The 17,934-nt window shown below is 31.3% G+C and overlaps 1 protein-coding gene across 1 annotated transcript; it reads right to left on the bottom strand.

The window, feature by feature from the left end:
• Positions 1-1,275: 1,275 nt before the first annotated feature.
• Positions 1,276-8,817, bottom strand: LOC129296607 (hydroxyproline O-arabinosyltransferase RDN2-like). Its single transcript, XM_054935196.1, has 9 exons — positions 8,693-8,817; positions 7,014-7,506; positions 5,991-6,058; positions 5,707-5,908; positions 5,133-5,230; positions 4,951-5,020; positions 4,765-4,836; positions 4,405-4,518; positions 1,276-1,886 (listed from the first exon to the last, which is right to left on the bottom strand). The coding sequence occupies exons 2-9, from the start codon at positions 7,338-7,340 to the stop codon at positions 1,824-1,826; spliced, it is 1,014 nt and encodes a 337-aa protein (XP_054791171.1). The 5' UTR covers positions 7,341-7,506; positions 8,693-8,817; the 3' UTR covers positions 1,276-1,823.
• Positions 8,818-17,934: the final 9,117 nt, after the last annotated feature.

The following is a 17,934-nucleotide window of genomic DNA, read 5'->3' as shown; positions in this document are numbered from 1 at the left end:
ACATTATTCAAGAAAAACTCTAAGGACCATACATGAAATGGACAAATTAAATTCTGGACCTATGAACAGAGTTGATATGGTTGTTTCATAAACTATACTTTATAACAAGTGACACAATATTTCTTTCTTTCTTTCCTTCTTTTATGAGTATTAATATTTAATATTTAATATTTAATATTTAAAATTCAAATCCACTGATGAAGACCTTAGTGCAGTCAAGCTCAGCTCTGCAAGAAAATGAGCACTAGCTATGATGTTGCTGTGTTACATTATAAGAGATAAGTCATAAGACATCATTTTCAGTACCATACAACTCTAAGACTCCACCCATCCATCCTCTTGTCACCTATGGTTCTTCTAGTCATGGAAGCTATCATCTACAAAAGACTTAGAAATTTCATAACTTCATTAAGATCATGGAAAATGAATAAGATGCACAAGCATCCTCTGAACTGATCAAGTTAAACATATTGTCTTGGTCAGTCCACTTGGACCTTTTAAAAAAGATGATTCTATTTGTTGGAGATCATTTTTATTTTTTAATTTATTGTTTACATTTTTTCCCTTATTTGACATAATCTTATTCAAAAGACAACTAGATATTATGTGACGGAAAGTTCTTCATTGAGGTTGCCTGAGACAAAATGAAAAAATATACCACAAAAATGGACATTTCTTCATTTTCCTTTTAGTGTAATTGATTTTTCACTTAATTTTTTTCTTATCAAACATAATTTTAATACTCGTACATGATGGTAGAAAAATTATACTCTCTCCTTTAAAAAACATAAAACATTTTTAATTAAATTTCATCTCAAAAAAATAGTTTCTTGTCTTCAAACTAACATAATCTTTTCATATTTATTTCTATTTAATAGAATGTTTCACTCTAAAATAAATATAAAGTGATTTATCTATTATGAGTACTTTAAAAAAAAATACAATGATTATAATATTACACTTTAAAATATTAAAAATAACTTATATTTTTTAACAAGGGAATATATCCTAACAACAATTTAAAGATTAAAGGATATTTTTATTCCTGAATTATTATCTGAGAATCACTTGACATTTTTAAGGCAAAATTGCCATTTATCCAAAAACGGTTTTTATATAGACAAGCCATTTATTGCCATTTTGTAAGCCCCAATCTTGGTTGGAATATTTCCAGTAGATCGATAAGCAAGCAATAATGCAACCCAATAAATAAATCCATGACTTTAGGTATCATACCAACTATAATCTTAACAAATAAAATAATGGACAAGGAAATGAGACCAGATTATCTATTTTAATACTATTTTATTAGCCACCATATTGATGACGTAATGTGCACCAAGTGCATTATAAAACTTTTTTCTTGACACAGCATAATTAACTAGAGCCAAATTTCAAATCAAATGCTAGTTCTACTTCCCTCAACACTTCACAAATGACATGTTCGGGACAAAATCTATACATACAAGACAAATATGAGCATGACATGTGAACAATTAAACTAACAATTTGGCCTTAAAAGGTACAAGTTAGCCTCTGTAAAGAACTTGTTGCACGCTAGTCTTTTCACCAAAGTAATTCAAAAATTGTAAAAGATACTAATGTTCAACAAGTTTACTACTTTCAGGGCTAACTCATAGACGTGCAAATTTTTTTGTCATTGCAGCCAAGTAATTTAGAAGCCAAACTGTCATTTTACCGAATATCAGGGGGCAATTTTAAGGAATATAAAGCTGCCTTCCACCAGATATTGATCCTCTATGCTTTTTACTTCTAATTCTCAGAACAGAAACTCTGCTTATGGTGATAGACTGAGCCTGGATTTAGAGTGTGTCCCAATTGGGGATGTTAGCAGAGGCCTCGTTCACCATCTTTACAAGTGTTACCTGCAGAGACATGATGAGAAAGAGAAGGTCAATGTTGCTTCCTATCATGTTTTCTTGTTCATGAAGAAAGCAAGAACATGCCGGCAGCCCAGGACAGGCAAAGATGAGGAATCTGCTTTATATATGGTCATAATAACATTGTTTGCTTGCTGCTCAAATGAGAATTGAAGGCCATAGGGTGGGTATGAGATCTATAGCATTGTGCTGGACCACTTGGCGCTATTTCTTTGTGATTTCAATATCTTTTTATTCAGCTTTATTTTTTTTTTTCTCGGTTAGAACATCAATTCTCCGTGTTATATAACAAGGAAGCTGGTGGTATTTGATCAAACAAAATGGTACACCTTCCATTCGATATTATAAGGCATTTTTTTTAAGTATCATATTGAAAAATAAAAGGCATTTTGGGTTTTTCAAAGTACAATTTACAAGGTTTTTCCAAAAAATACCCTTAATTAGGGGGTGTAATTAGTAAGGTTTTCTAATTGAGACACCCAATTAAATAAAAGTTAATATAGAAATAGTGTATAACTATAAAGACAATTCACTAACTCATTAAAAGGTATAATTTGGTTAAAAGTACCTTATAATATTGAATCGGGAGAGAGTAACATGTAATCAAGAACTAGGAACTCATTTGACACAGAGAACAGAAAAAAATGAAACAAAAATTGAAAAAAAAAAAATTTCATGTCTATTCTTTCAAAAAGTAATAAAATACAACAAAAAAAAAAAGTAATAGATGTTACCCAAAAAAGAAAAGAAAAAACAAAGTAACGGGAATTCTTTTTATTGGTGGGGGGGGGGGGGAGTCTTTTCTTTGGTTATACCAAATAGGGCACTTGGGGAGAAAGACAAACGTTTATGGTGTGTGGTAGCATATACCAAGATTGCAATGCAAGATAAAAAGTGATAGGCTTCATAATTCATCTCAAAGCAAAATGTTTTTATCTGCCAGCCATTAGTCATTTTGAAAATTTGATATTTCCCAATTTATATATACTATAATTTCATTTAAAAAACCACGTTGAAGTTGAAAGAAAGCAGATAAAAGCAAGCAGAACGCTAGAACCTAATCCTAAATCTAAAATCGATACAACAAGCTTTATCCGATTAAGTAGGGTTAGTTGTATGGATTGTACGACATCATTGTGCTCTATCGTTTACTAAGCTTTTAGGAATATTGTTAATTAAGAGGTTTTGGTCAACAACTTCTATAAATATTTCTTTTGATCTTCATCTTACTAATTCATCTATTAAGATGCTCACTAATTCATCTAAAAAATAAAAAATCTAAACTAATAAAAAATTTAACTCAGGACTAGCAAATGAGAGGAGTAATATAGTTATAAGAGCAAGACTTATATACATAACATTATATGCTTAATATACTTTTATCCAATAATATCAAGACATGTAGATTTTAATAAGTTAATAATATCAACAATCGTTATAGATTAAATAATTTATAAAAGAGATTTAATTGGAAATAAGTATCTTAAGTGCATAAGGTTAAGTATATGAATTTTTCCATAGTGATAATCAGTCTATTGCATAAACCCCAACAACTTTTCTAGTTAAAAATTGGTCATGTCAAAACGGCTTGAGCCTATAAGAGCAAAATGCACAATGGTCCATTTTGGAAAGACTTTCCTTCCCTTATAACACTCCTGATTTTCTTTTCTTTTGTTTGTGCGTGCGTGCGTGTATGTGAGCATGTACATGAGAGAAAGAGAGGGGAGGGGTAAACAAGATTTTGCTCTTTCATATGACATAATGGTCACATAAGAATAGAGATAAAGCAAGATTCAATTTCGGAACGACATGTAAATCTAGCATATCATTTCTCTCCTCACAGATGTCAAATCAAATATTATGATAAGATTGTGCAAGGTTAGGATAAACAAACTTGAGACGGCACCCAAGCTACCTAAGATATAAAAACCTAATATTTTATGTGTCGTTGCTCAAAATAATGAAAATAATTTCATCACCTATCAAACCTTTCCCTTTAAACTTTCAAACCTCAATCCATACTACAATCTCAACACTCGGACCCATTGCAATGGTGAAAATAAGGTACTGCAACCCCAACATGCAACGGAAGAACACGACAGCATAACTAGTTCAACAGTCTAATCATTGGGTCAATGGTTGAACTTGCAAAATATGGATACTTTATTTCCTTTTTTTCTCAACGTGTATACTTTAGTTCCTACCTCACATAGTTTTAGGTAACAGTGGGCATAAAAATAGTAAGTACACACCATTTTCCTAATAGATTCCATTGATGTTATATTTTTAAGATATGCATGATTAATAAAAATTTGTGATAGAACCTACTGTAATTTTGAAGCATGAACCATTGAAAAATGAAGAAGAGATCACACAAAAAAATACTGCTAGCCATATAATCCTTGGCTCCTTGCAATCACATGATCAGCTCTACACGTGCAGCCCTTTTTTTAAAAAAAAAAACAAAAACAAAAGAACAGAAGAAATAAATCCTTAGACATACCACACTTTCAGGAACCCCTGGTGGGGGTAAGGGCAGGTTTCTTGGGGGAGGTCCGCGTAGATGTGACCTTTTGTCAAATCTCCACTCACCAATTTTACCATATGTCAACTCACCCTGAGCACAAAGATTAATGAAACATCATCAAGACTCCTATAAGATAATATCAGAATGGATAAGAAATGGATGAGTTTCTTTCAGAAAGAGATAATATCTGCCCAAGCATTGCTTTGTAGCAGAATAGTAAATAATGCAAGTTCCAGGAAATTGGATGCGTGTTCAAAAAAGAAAGGAAATTCATATGCATGTATCCTACAACCAAAAACTTTTCATAATTCAAAAAGAGGAATGAAAATAACTAACCTTTAAATTGTAATCACATCCATATGTATAATGAATGATAAACTTATTATGAGTTTCAAGATCCCATGGAGGCTGAAAAAATGGACAGAGACGAAAAAGAAATTTGAGAATTGGATATGATCGTGCCAAGCTGAAATCAAATGACAAGACCCAGTACAAAACCAGAAGCTTCATGTTAAACCCTACCTGTAGCATTAAGTCTTTCCGCAAAATATGTCGAACGCCATGGAGAGCTGATGCTATAGCATAACCATACCTTGGTTCAAGAAGAAAAAAACCATTAACATGACATGAAAAGTACCAGTATGCTTAGCCACTAGAATCTTGAATGTATTACATTCAAACAAGTGTCAACTTGGCAGACATACATTTCTAGCACCCATCCAAAAGCTTTATCAGTCTCTGGGTCCTCTTTCATCTTCATAGAAATATTCATCCATGTTGGAGCAATCTTTGAAAGCAAGTCCTAGGGAAATAGAGAGAGTATATGTAAAATTATTGACTGACTAAAATCTTTCAATAGAAGGATAATGAACCATACAAGAAGGAGGATAAGCAGCAGTTGATATTATTGGCTGCAAGAACCACTACAATGACAAAGCGATGCAAATGGAAAGGGTACAAAATAACAAAGAAAACATTTCTCAAGATTCAACATTTAAAAATCAAGAGTTAATGACTGAAATGGATTGAATACATATTTTAAGGAAATAATGGAGTATATGAGCTAACCCAACCTAGGCCCCAAAACAAGAGATTTTGTACAAATCACTAACTAAATTCTGACCCCAACTGCCCAAAATATAGAGTTATAGACCCTAGTTCCCAAATATCTTCCCATACCACATCACAAGGTCACAGAAAATCATGTGACCATTGAAGAAGTTAATGGATCCTGGTCTAAGGAAGTAGGAGGCTAGCAACTTTGTGAGGAAATTCTACCTTTCTTATGATTACAGGAGAATTGCCAATTGGATCAACATTTGTGACAGGTCCATTTTCCTCAGGATAAAACTTCCTTACTATTTTCTCATTTTGTTCTGGTCTGATATAAAAAAATGGAAAAGCAGCTGGATGTTCCCCATAAGCCAAATTTGGAAGAGGATTTACAAAAATGTGATCAGGTTCTGCCATCAAAACATATCTGGTAAAAACAATGGAGGAATTAATTCAGGTTCTGGTATTAGTGACATAAAGAAGGGATGACTGAGTATAAAAGAGCTTACTCTTCCTCTATTGTTGCTTTCTCTAGCCATTGCACAAAGGCCCATGGTCTGTTCAGAACTATGTATCCCTACATACAAATTAAGTGATATGTCAGAAAATCATTAAATGGTATCAATGAAGAAAGAGGGAAAATGTATTCGGGTATGCTGAGAAAAGGGACACAAATACTATTCAATTGTTTATTTAACAACACCAGTGCTTCCCTCATCAATCATAATTATAGTCAATAGAAATAGAGAGCATTGCACATCACTTAGTTAATTCTAATGGTTATCCTTCCTAACTACTTAAAGCAACAGCCGTTAACTATCAACTAATTAGCTATTTCTGCAAACTGATTTTTTATAAAATCCCACGTATCACATGAAGATATGTATGGAATCTAAACATTTAAGAAACTTTCAAGCACGGCATTCAAAATTCTCTTTTGATTATAATTTTAATAATGAAAACTCTGGAGCAAAAAGCAATAAGTAAACAGATATCTTAAGGTAAGCCTTGAAAATAAGTCAACTTTATTTTCTTGTAAAATGGATGTGTGTGTGTGTTTGTGTGTGTCCTGGAAGTAGATTGAACCCTAAATCCAAAGATAAATAAAGTAACCGCCACACAAGACATTCCAAGTCTGTAGCACTGAGCTTCTAATTTTTCTCCTCCAAAAACTTTTCAAAAGCCCCTAAACCTTTTAGAATGTGAATCAGATCAAACTGAAATATGTAATGTAATGGTTATTCTTGATGATGCATTGCATTCCTCCAAATCAATATTTCCTAAATACGGATCAAATGTTACTATTTTGTGTTATGAAAGGCTTTCAAGCTAGATTTTATCTCACAAAGCAGAAAAAAACCATAGAAATATAACAATAAGGATAGGCAGATATGCATACATAAGCATGTAATGCGCACAAACAGACTTTAATGATCATGTAGAATATTTCTTGAAGCAATAAAATAAAGACAAGGAAATAAAGATTGTAAATAATTAATAAATAGCTTTGTTAATAACAGCAGCATCCTCACCCGGTCCAACCCTGGAGGAAGAGGATTAACCACAACAGTAGGAATTTCATCCATCAAGTTGTCTGGATTTCCTGAATGTAGAATTCTAGTGAATCCTCCCATCTCTGAACCAGGCAAGGTCTTTTTCTTTTTATACCAGTAGTACATGATGCGGCATTGCCATTTATTGTATGTTGCATCAGTAGCTGTTAAGGCTACATGAAACAGTGCTTTTGGTCTCTTCTGATTCTTTACAGTCTCAGGCATCTCAACAATGGGGTCAAATGATAATTTAACATCAATTTCGTCAACTGTCAAGTTTGTGGAAGATGTGTAGCGAGTTATCATTGTTACCAAATTATAAGTTGCAAAGAAAGAGCCAAGAACCAAAAGAACTAGAAATAAAGGTGAAGCCGCGCCATGGTCTTCCTCATGCAGTTGGATATCAGATTATCATGGGCTGAACTTTCCTCAGTTCTTTACCCTTATAAAGCCTGTTCTCTTCTCTGTCAACCTTTTGAAAACAAACTGTTAGTCAATGCTACAAGAACTGGAAAAGAATCATATCAAAGGTAAAAAAAATCCATTACAATAATCTTAATTAACAATTCCAAACTCAATCAGCAATCACTACAACAAGTTAGAGCAATTTAACCAATCAAAGAGGGGGGAAGCCACAATTATTATGTAGAAAGGAAACAAATTGAAATTCAGGAATAAAAGGTCAGCAAGGAAAAATATCCTACAACATATTAGAAAGAAAAATTCAACTGTTAATGAAAAGAAACACACATGAGAAAAATAGAGACAGTAAAATATTAAGATGATAATTAAGAACATGAAAAACAATCAAAGAACTAAACTCTATATTTAATAAGCAGTAGGAACCGAAAAAGTGAACAATTTAAGAAGCAATGGTAATAACACAGATTCTGACACAAGATATGAGTGATGGATATATATCGAACAAGATGTAACTCCATTTTTAGGAATCGATGCTTCAAAGTTAAGAACTAAAAAGGAAATTCACCGAAGCCAAAGTGGGAGTAAAAGATGAAGTACAGAAACACCAGGTTTATACATTTCAGGATTTGGATCAAATCAACCACATTGAAAGTTCAAACTTACTGCCAACTGTGCCAAATCAGTCCATCAATGGTAATTGATTAGCATCGATGATCCAACGTAAAATGGGAACAATTTAAAATTACAGCGGCCACAGCTGATAAAAAAATTCCGCTTCAAAAATTGGACTGAATAGCCAGGATAAAAATTACTGAGCAAATCAACTGGTTAAGCACAAAAAATAAGACAGAGACAGGCAACAGGGTATAAGTCACAGGAAGACACTTCGTTGTTATTGCTTAATGCTTATGGTCAACAATTCAGTTCAAAATAAAGCTAAGTCAGTGCATGAGAAGTAATTTAACCAGCATCGATCCAGCATAAAATTCGAAAAATCAATTGACGAAAAAATTTCAGTGGTGAACTGATGATAAAAATCCCACCCAAAAAAAAAAAAAAAAGGGAAGACCAATACAACTAAGAAATTAGCTTCTCGACCACAAAAAAGAAGACACAGATTGGCAAACCAGGAACAAGTCGCAGGAAGACACTTCGTTGTTCCTGCTTCTTGTCAATAATTCAGTTCAACATGGGAAGGCGATTAGAGATCATAGAGCGAGAAACATCAGTGTTACCTTCGAGAGAGAGCAACGATTTTTGGACCCGGTGGATTGATTTGTAGGGAAAATATGTTATAAATAACACAGAAATGTCCTAAGCGATTCCACTCTTACCTTCGACGGTGGCACAGGCCGCGGCGAAAGTCTTCTTGTTTAACAATTTTTCTCCATTGCATTAATTAATTCATTTATTATTGGCGCAAAAATTAATTCTTGCTTTCTACAATTATATTTCTAGTTTGAGTTTTATTTTTGAAAGAATTATAACCCCCTAACATGATTAAATATCACAAAATTTATTAATAATTGAGTATAATAAAATAATAAACATATATTTCTTTGAATAAAAAAATCAGTTATCATTTTATTATTACTCAGTTTTCAATAAATTTTATAATATTTAATTGTGTTAGTTGTTTTGAAGCAGTTAAAGTTGTATTTGGACAGATAATTTAGATTAATAATTTAAATTTAAAATTTAAAATTTAAAATTCATAACTTTTAAATTATTTGTTGAAATGATATAAAAAATTTTTAATTATAATATTAAATTTTTTATTTAAATTTTAAATAAAATTTCATATTTCATACTTCATTTTAAATTAAAAACAATTAGGATGACGTTGATGGTTTGATTTTAGTTAAAGTTAACAGTTTGAATGGTTGACTTTCACTGGAACAGGACCATTATTGCGACAGTCTAATCTTGTGGAAGTTGAACATCCATTCTTATTTGTCACTTGAACTTTGGTCTCAGTTGGTACCAGTAGTTTGGTTTCAATCGACATTGACAATTCAATCCCATCAATACCGTCGATGATCTATTCAAATTACTAAGAGATTGAAATAAAATTTAAAATAATAAGAATTTAAAAATTTTAAATTATATAGAAATTGAGACAAATTCATACAATTATAATAATCTAAGTAAAAATTTAACTCAAATTTAAATTTAAATTTGTATGCATGGAAACATAGCTTAAAGGTAAGTTCCCCCCATTATTTCGTTTGGCAGCAATTTTAAGAGTTTAGTTGACTTTTTGTCTAAAGCAGTTTTTGTCTTTTTATATTATTTCATTTAATCATTTTATCCATGCTTGGTTGCCTTTTTGTCCGTTTAATTATTTTGTTCCATAGCTTAGTTGTACTTTGAAAAACAAGGAAGACATCCTAAAAGGACACGTTGCTTTTTATAATTTTAATTTTAATGAAAAATTAAAATTAGAATGATCACCCTGCAGTGGACATTGTACGTGGAGATTAGAAACATTTTCTTACACATGAGAGACAATATGCTTTAAAACATAATAATAATATTAAAAATAATAACAATTAACAATTACTAACGGACGTTTATCTCAGTGAAATAAGCTTGATGGCTTAAACACATAATTTAAAGTGAATCCATGTAAATATAGAAAATATTTTTGAGAGAGAAATCATCAATTGAACTTTTCAAATATGAACGAAATAGACATATAAAATAACAATACAATGTAGATTAAATTGAATTGCATATAGAGCCCATCTTAATTTCTTTACAAGCCTAATACATTTTGATATTTTTTTTACAAGCCTAAAGACTGTAATTATTCTTCTCATTAAAATGATCCAATTGCTCTTACTGAGTGAAAAGATCTCACATGTAAACCCATGTGGATAGACTTTTGATGTAAAAATAAATAAATAAATAAACTTTTCTTATAATTTACCCCTTCTGTTGTTAATTAATTTTGATTAACTTATAATTTTTCTCCCTCCAAAAGTACTAGTGTAAACCCATATGAACTCTTGTAAACAAATGGACTTGTCATTATAAGTAATTGGACTTTTTTTTTATTTCATGAATAATCAATTGTTACTTTTCTTTTATTAACTTGTAAATTTGGTCAAGTAGAAATACATATTTACTACTGTGAATAGGCTAATTTCTTGTTGCAAATAATTGGACTTTTTTTTAATTATTTACATGCCTTCATTGTTAATTTTATTTAGTTAACTTGTACATTTTCTCAAATATAATTATAAGCAAAAACAGACTCTAATAAATAAACAGACTCCTTATTGTAAATAATTTGACTTTTTTTTTTGTTAATCAAATATTTTTTATTAATAATTTCGTTTGGTTAACTTATCATTTTTTTTAAATGTAAACTTACTTAGATTCTTGTAGACAGACTCCATGTGATCTCCTTTAATTTTGTTTTTATAAATTAATATAATATATTCATTGAATTCTCACCCTTCCTTTATATTTTTTGACCAACTATCATTCTTTAGCTAATAAAATTTTATATTTTTATATATATCTTTTTGTCTTATTTATATTTATTCCAAGCTTTGTTGTAACATTTGTACTTTATATTCTCGCAGGACGGTTCTTTTTTATAATTTTATAATTTGATATAAGTATATGGGGGCCCATGGACTATGGAGGCTATGTTTGACCAAACTTTTTTACCCAAGTGCCTAAGGCGATGTTTGAATAGGATTTTTTCACATTTAAGAATTTCTTCTTCTTCTTGCATACTATCTCATAAAGCAAATGTTGTTTGGGTAAAACTTGTGCTGATCTGAAAATCTATTTAGGATTCAACTAAAAGTTTTTTTTTGCAAACACAAATTCTCATAACTTTACTTTCTAAATGTGGGTTGAAGACATATATTCCTATATTACTCATGTTATTCAAGCAACTTTCATTTTAATAAATTGGTTTTTGAAAAAAAAATATCTAAATATGAATGAATTTTTGAAAATTAATTTTTAGTAAATAACTTTTGAGAAGAATTTTTATTAAACTAAAAACAGAAAAAGGATTGTACCCATTTGAATGGGTGTTTCCACCAACACCATTTTTTATTAGAATATTGACCATTGAGATTAGGCTGGTTAGTTTCTTCTTTGGCAAATGATGGCAGTGTGGAAGTTGAGAGAAGTGCTGTTGGTTAATGGTATTGGCATAATCTACAATTGACTGTTTTTATTTTTACCCTTTTTTAGTTTTGTTAATGTGTTATTTGTTGTTTTGTTTTGGTTTGACTGTTATTTGTTGTTTTCTATATTTTGGTTTTAGGTTTTGTGTGTTAGAATACATTGTAGAATTAAATCACATTTGGTTTCTAAACTATAAGTTTAAGAGCATTTAAAACTCTAAACTTATTTTTTGTGCAAAATTCTCCTTCAACTTTTAAAAATAATGTAATGTACTATTAATAAAAATTAACTTTGACTATTAGTTGATTAGATAATGACAGAAAAAAAAATAAGAAAATTTGTTTGGGTCTTTGATGTAATTTTTTTAAATCCTTATTTATAATTTTTTGAATTCTTTTCTGTTATTTTTCTTTTCAATTAACAGATAAAATTAACTTTTAATAAATGAGGGCAACATTATATCGTTTTTAAAAGTTGAAATGATTTAGATGCTCCTAAATATTAATGTAGAGGCTAATTGTCCCTTTAACCTTATTTGTATGTATAGTGTTTTTTTGAGTGGCTTTTTTTTTTGTTGGTTTATCTATTAGGATATGTATACAAATCTTTTAGTAATTAATAAAATTGACTTGTTTTAAAAAATGAAAGAAATTTTATTGATAAGTTTCATTTTATAGATTCAAGATTGGATATACTTTATCTAATCTTAAAAATATGAGCTAAAAACCAAATTCATACCAAGTGATGAAATTAGTAAGCTGATTATTTGTTAAAAAAAAAATATGCGCTGATTTCTTAAATATCATTTCTTTCAATCATTTAGATTGAAAATTATCCCTATCAGATGTAAACATTTCCTTTGACCCTATTCCTTCCCAAGCAACTGCATCCAAATCATATTTATTCTGCTTTATAATCTCATTCTCATACAAACTGATTCTATCATCTAGCAACTTGAAATTCCCCTCCTCATCTCATCTGCATAATTGATCACTTCTGTCTGTATTTTTGTCATTTAGATGATTTTTTTTTATTTCATTGTTCAGTTCTTGAAAAATTTAGAGGTATTATCACCTCCCACTCAAGCTAATCTAAACCACATGTCATTAACATAAACTCATGATTAGAAACTTAAAACACCATCCTTAGACTCCATTAGAGTCATAGGAATGAGTAGAATCATCTGTTCATTCAGACACCAACCACATAATTCATAAACACCCTAGCAGAGCCTCGCTCTTTCTCTCTTGGTCTCTCTCTCAAATTTCCTCTCTTTTTGGGATTGATTTGTGTTTCTGTAAATTTGAAAATTCATCATGTCCATCCTAGCTAATGACATTTCCCGTCATGGTGAAGGAACCAATTTGGAAACCATCACTTAAGCCCACTAAATTGGGCTGAAGGTGACCAATAGCGTAAAAGGGTGGATGAATTAACTATTAAGCGTATCGCGTATGTGTATTAAAAGCTCTACTATTAAGTAGTCTTTTAAATAAGCTTTTAGGCTGAATTATATCTCTAGCAGGGTTCTTGCCTAAGAGTTGAAAAACTTTTTATATGCATCAAGTTCATCACGTAAGTTTAGATTTATTTGGCTAAAACTTAATTTGACTTATTTCACCCTACATGCAAATATAAATTTAATAAAATATAAGATTTATTCAGAACTTTTACAAGTCATAAAACATTATTTTAAAATGAATGAATTACACCAAGGCTTTACAATACATTTAAGCCTTAGCCTCAATTTAGAGGGATTGAAATTAGGACTGGGACTAGGACTAGGAGTGGGAGTAAAGTTTTAAAATCATATTTGGTATAGAGTAATATTTGTATGGGATACTTCCTTTCATTTTATTTTATAATTAAATATAAATTATGAAAAACTATAATACCCCTTAAAATTAAAAAAAAACTTGACAATTGCATCCCACATCTGATCACGCTGGAGAAATCTTGCTTCTATCTCTCATCTTTGATCTCCTTCTCCCTTCAAATCTTGTAGTGGAGGAGAGGCTGAGGTCATCAATCATTCTCCTTATTCTCTCAGCTTTGATCTCATTCTCCCTTTAGATCTGGCAATGGCATCGGTGGACTAGAGGGGAGTCGGCGTCGCTTGGTTTGAAAAGGGGAAAAGCGTGCTTCATTCACTCTCACTCTTTGCCCATCTACCATAATCACTCCCTACTCCAAGGATAAAGGTTTGCGACATCGTGCGATGATGAAGTTTGATTGATAGAGACGAGCGCTTGTGATGAGATTGACAAAGGAAATGGAGAAGAATGCTTCATGGCCATGATGGTGATGAACTTCTAATAGGTATGTTGAAGGAAAAAATTTTAGGGAAACTTTTGTCCAAAAAATATAATAAACAAGGATAGTTTTGTCCCCAAATTTGTCAAACCTAAGACTGATTTCCTAATACCACGTGGGAGGTGGGTTTAAGCAATCCCAAGTTAGACTCAATCCCTCATTTCAAACACATGAAATTAGTCCTTTCCCAATACCAATCTCAAGTCCAACCTTCCATTCTTTCCTACCAAACAAGCCTTAAATATTATAAGATGTATTGATAATTAAAATAGTTGTTACTTTTATTTTGCTAAATTATTAATAGATACTCCTCTGGTTCTATTTATAGAGTTGAGAGAGAAGAAAAAATTTAGTTCTATTTCTGGGGCACTTGCCAATTTCCAATACTTCTTTTTACATTTTTTATCCTTATTAAATGCTTTAAATAAAAATATCAATGATGAGATTTAAGAATATTTATCAGGGTAAAGGTGAAAATATATTAAATTTTAAACACAGTTAATGAGATTTATAGTTTTTCTTGATTATGATAAAACATGCTGGAATTGACTTATAGATAGAATCAGAAGGAGTAATAGATAGTTAAACTTATGGTGAGGATGATTAGAAAAGGAAAAGAGAAGAATCGGGCTCTTAGGTAGTTTCTCGGTTTCTCTCTCTTGATTAGCTTGCCAGTTGATCTTCTGATAGAGTAAGACAGTAATGGCCTTCGGAAATATCCTTCGGATCAACCACAAAAGAACTTGCTAAAGAAGGTGGGGTTAAATAGAAGACGAATATCTCTAAAGCCTCCAATTCTAACAAGGAAGCAATCATCTCTAATGCGATAGCCTATTCTAATGAGCATGTTGATCTTGTTTCTGTCAATTCTTGATATAATTAATGAAACTTTAGACATGGAACATGATAACGTCAGTCATACTCCTCAACCTCTGCAATAAAAAGAAAACTTTCTCATATAAGGGCTCTCTTAGAGATTAAATGGAGTGGAAAATGAAGCTTTTATCCTAGACATTGATTACTTAATGGAGGAGGGAGACTGAAAAATAAATATGGGATATTACTGAAATAATAGAGGAGATCAAAAGCTTATGGAAATATATCCTGTTATACCCTTCACTAATGAAGAGTTTTAAGAATGGCATAAGACTTGGAATGAAAGTCTAGTTATCATAGTACTGGGTGCTAGAATGAAACTCAACTATCTAAAAGACAAGCCTTGCTCGCATCTAGGGATTCTCAAATTTCAGGGTTATAGACTTGGCAAATAACTATTATGTTATAAAACTAACTAGTAAAGATAGCTAGAGAGCTCATTAGAGGAAATTTGTAATGATTAGGAAAATAATGTAAATAAAAAAATCTAAAATTAGATAAGTTAGGTATTTGTATTATTTTTGGTATAAATTTATCAAAATATTCTAATAGTTCAGTGGTAACTACTATTTATGTTTAGTTTTAGGTCTCATGTTTGAATCCTTATGGTGAATAAAGGGAGTCTTCATTTTTTTCTCTTGCTTTGGTTATTTTGTCTGATTTATATGATATTACCATTATGCCTTTCAAAAAAAAAAGAAACAGAAACAGAAACAGAAACAGAGTCGGATATAAATCACACGCAAGCTCAACTTTTTTTTTTTTCATTTTTTCCATTCTTGAATCTTCAAGAATCCAGTGAGAAAGGGAACTTTCTAATCAAACCTCCACCGCATTCCATCTCCTCTCCTCCGTTTCAATTGATCACCGGCATGGGTGTCGAGTTCACCATGGGTTCACCGCTGTAAAGATTTCGCTCAAGATCTACCTACTCTATCTCTGTTCAAGCTTCACTATTGATTCCTTGTTTTCTCTTTCTCATTGGCGTCATCTGGATGCTGTGAGTGAGTTCGTTCCTCCTCCCTTTTCTTCGTGCAATAGCATCTTCTCTTCTTCCTCCACTACTACGTTATCACTGACGTATGTGCTTCCCTTCCTCCTTTGTTTGTGTGTGTTGTGGCAGTGCTCATGGGTAGCCATGGAAGCTTGATTCTGTGCACACATATGTATTGGTGAGTGAGGTACAAACTCTTCATTTCTTCCGTTCATCTACGCATGCGTTCGAGAAAGCATGAGCTGTTTATTTCCCTCTGTCTTTGTTCATCCTCCCTTGTTTCTCGTTGCAAACATCTTTGCTCCTCTCTCGTTCATGCTGTTGTAGATTCTTTTTCTTCCTCCTCCTTGTTTGTTCGCCTAGGATCATCTCCTTCTTTGCTCGGTCATGTTGGTTCCAAGTGAGGAGCATTGAGTTTTCTTTTTGCTGGCTGTGTGCGTGTATGTTTATTTAGTAGAGATAATATTATTTGGTGTGTGAGGTTACTGCTGTGCATGATTATAGAAAGGGAGTAGGTTTTCTGAACCAAGCAAAAATCTTTGTCTATTGAAGATGTTGTTTGTGCTTGGAGTATAACTAAATTTATATTGATTTTGTTGAAGAAATAAACTTGGGATGCCATATTAAATTTTATATTGATGCTGTAGAATTGGTTGAATAAATTATAGGATGGTATTTAAAGGAAGAAATTACTATTAAAATTTAAAAATTGGTGCCTATAAGATGTTTGACAAAATGATGAAAGGATGAATATTGGTGGATGATGGGGAATAGATGTGATGATTGTATTATTGATAATTAAATTGTTATGAAAGAGAATTATTCTCTCTACCACAAAGTTGAAATTAGAAATAAGAGTAGTTTGGAAATAATATTATGAATTAGTAATTCAAGAGCCAATTTGTTATTACGATATTAGTCATTTGATGTCTATGAAATGTTTTGAAAAATGTTGAAAGTTAAGAGGTTGTCTGTTACTTTTCTGAATTATTTTAGACTGATGAGATGATGATGATGATGATAAGATCTACAAAGCAAATAACAATGGTCTTTCTTAGGCACTAGGATTTAGAGAGCAAGCATTACTGGAAGAGGACTAGTTAGAAGTAAGTTACTTTATTTGAAAAATTTTCAGGTAAGTGAATAGCGTCCCAACTGATATTTCATTAAAATCTCTTTATTTAAATATTACATTTTTTATGCCAATTCTTTTTACGACAATAATGTGATTATGAGACATTTTGTTGATTAAATTACTTTATTTCATAAAATTATTTTATCAGAATTGATCATTTTAGTTAATCAGTAATATAAGTTTGAATTCTAATTGTGGGATTTCAATTTGAAAATTATTGAATTGCTATAGAAAAATGATTCATGCGAGTTCGACATTGAAAGGAAAAGTTTATTGAATAGTGATTTAATTCTCACATGTTTGAAATCGAATTTGAAAGGGACTTTAATATAGAAATACTGGTTGCTAACGGTAGTTCCGTTAGCCCTTGGTGCGTCATGGTACACCTAGCTAGCAGGGTGGTGTATAGGAGGTACTAGCCCTGTGCGATGATAGTTATTCGTGAGCATTGTACTCACATTTGTTTTGTGGCTTCAAGCTGCATTTGGTTAGCATTACCCTCATAGACTAGGTGTCCACATTTGTTTTGTGGCTTCAGCTATGTTTGATTATTTACCCTCGTGGATTGTATGTCCATGTTTGTCTTTGTGGCAAGAGCCACGTTTGATTATTTTACTCTCGTGGACTTTGTGTCCACATTTGTTAATTGTTCTGATAAGTCCCTGTAATATGAATTTGATTATTTGATAATTTTACATTCCATAGGTTTTTAATTAGTGAATTATTTATTTATTTACTTCTTGCAATCAAGTGATAATAATACTTGATATGATATTTAATAGTTCAAGATTTTATTTAAACTTTATATAAAATTCTTTTATTTTCAATTTTCAAGTTCATTAAATTTTTATGAAATCATTGCTTCTTTGAATTGCATAATTGTTTCAAACTTTCCTTTTATTCATGTTCAATTAATTATTGTTGGGACATTATCACTGAAAAGATATTTTGGTCTCAGATGGTATAGTTGAACTTATGACTCGAGATATCCATTGAGGAGTTTT

Source organism: Prosopis cineraria, unplaced genomic scaffold, assembly GCF_029017545.1.
Source record: "Prosopis cineraria cultivar Desert tree isolate PC_DT_omini unplaced genomic scaffold, ASM2901754v1 PC365, whole genome shotgun sequence".
Classification (NCBI taxonomy): domain Eukaryota; kingdom Viridiplantae; phylum Streptophyta; class Magnoliopsida; order Fabales; family Fabaceae; genus Prosopis; species Prosopis cineraria.
Note: the sequence above shows the minus strand (reverse complement) of the source record. Positions and strands in the feature narration are given on the sequence as shown.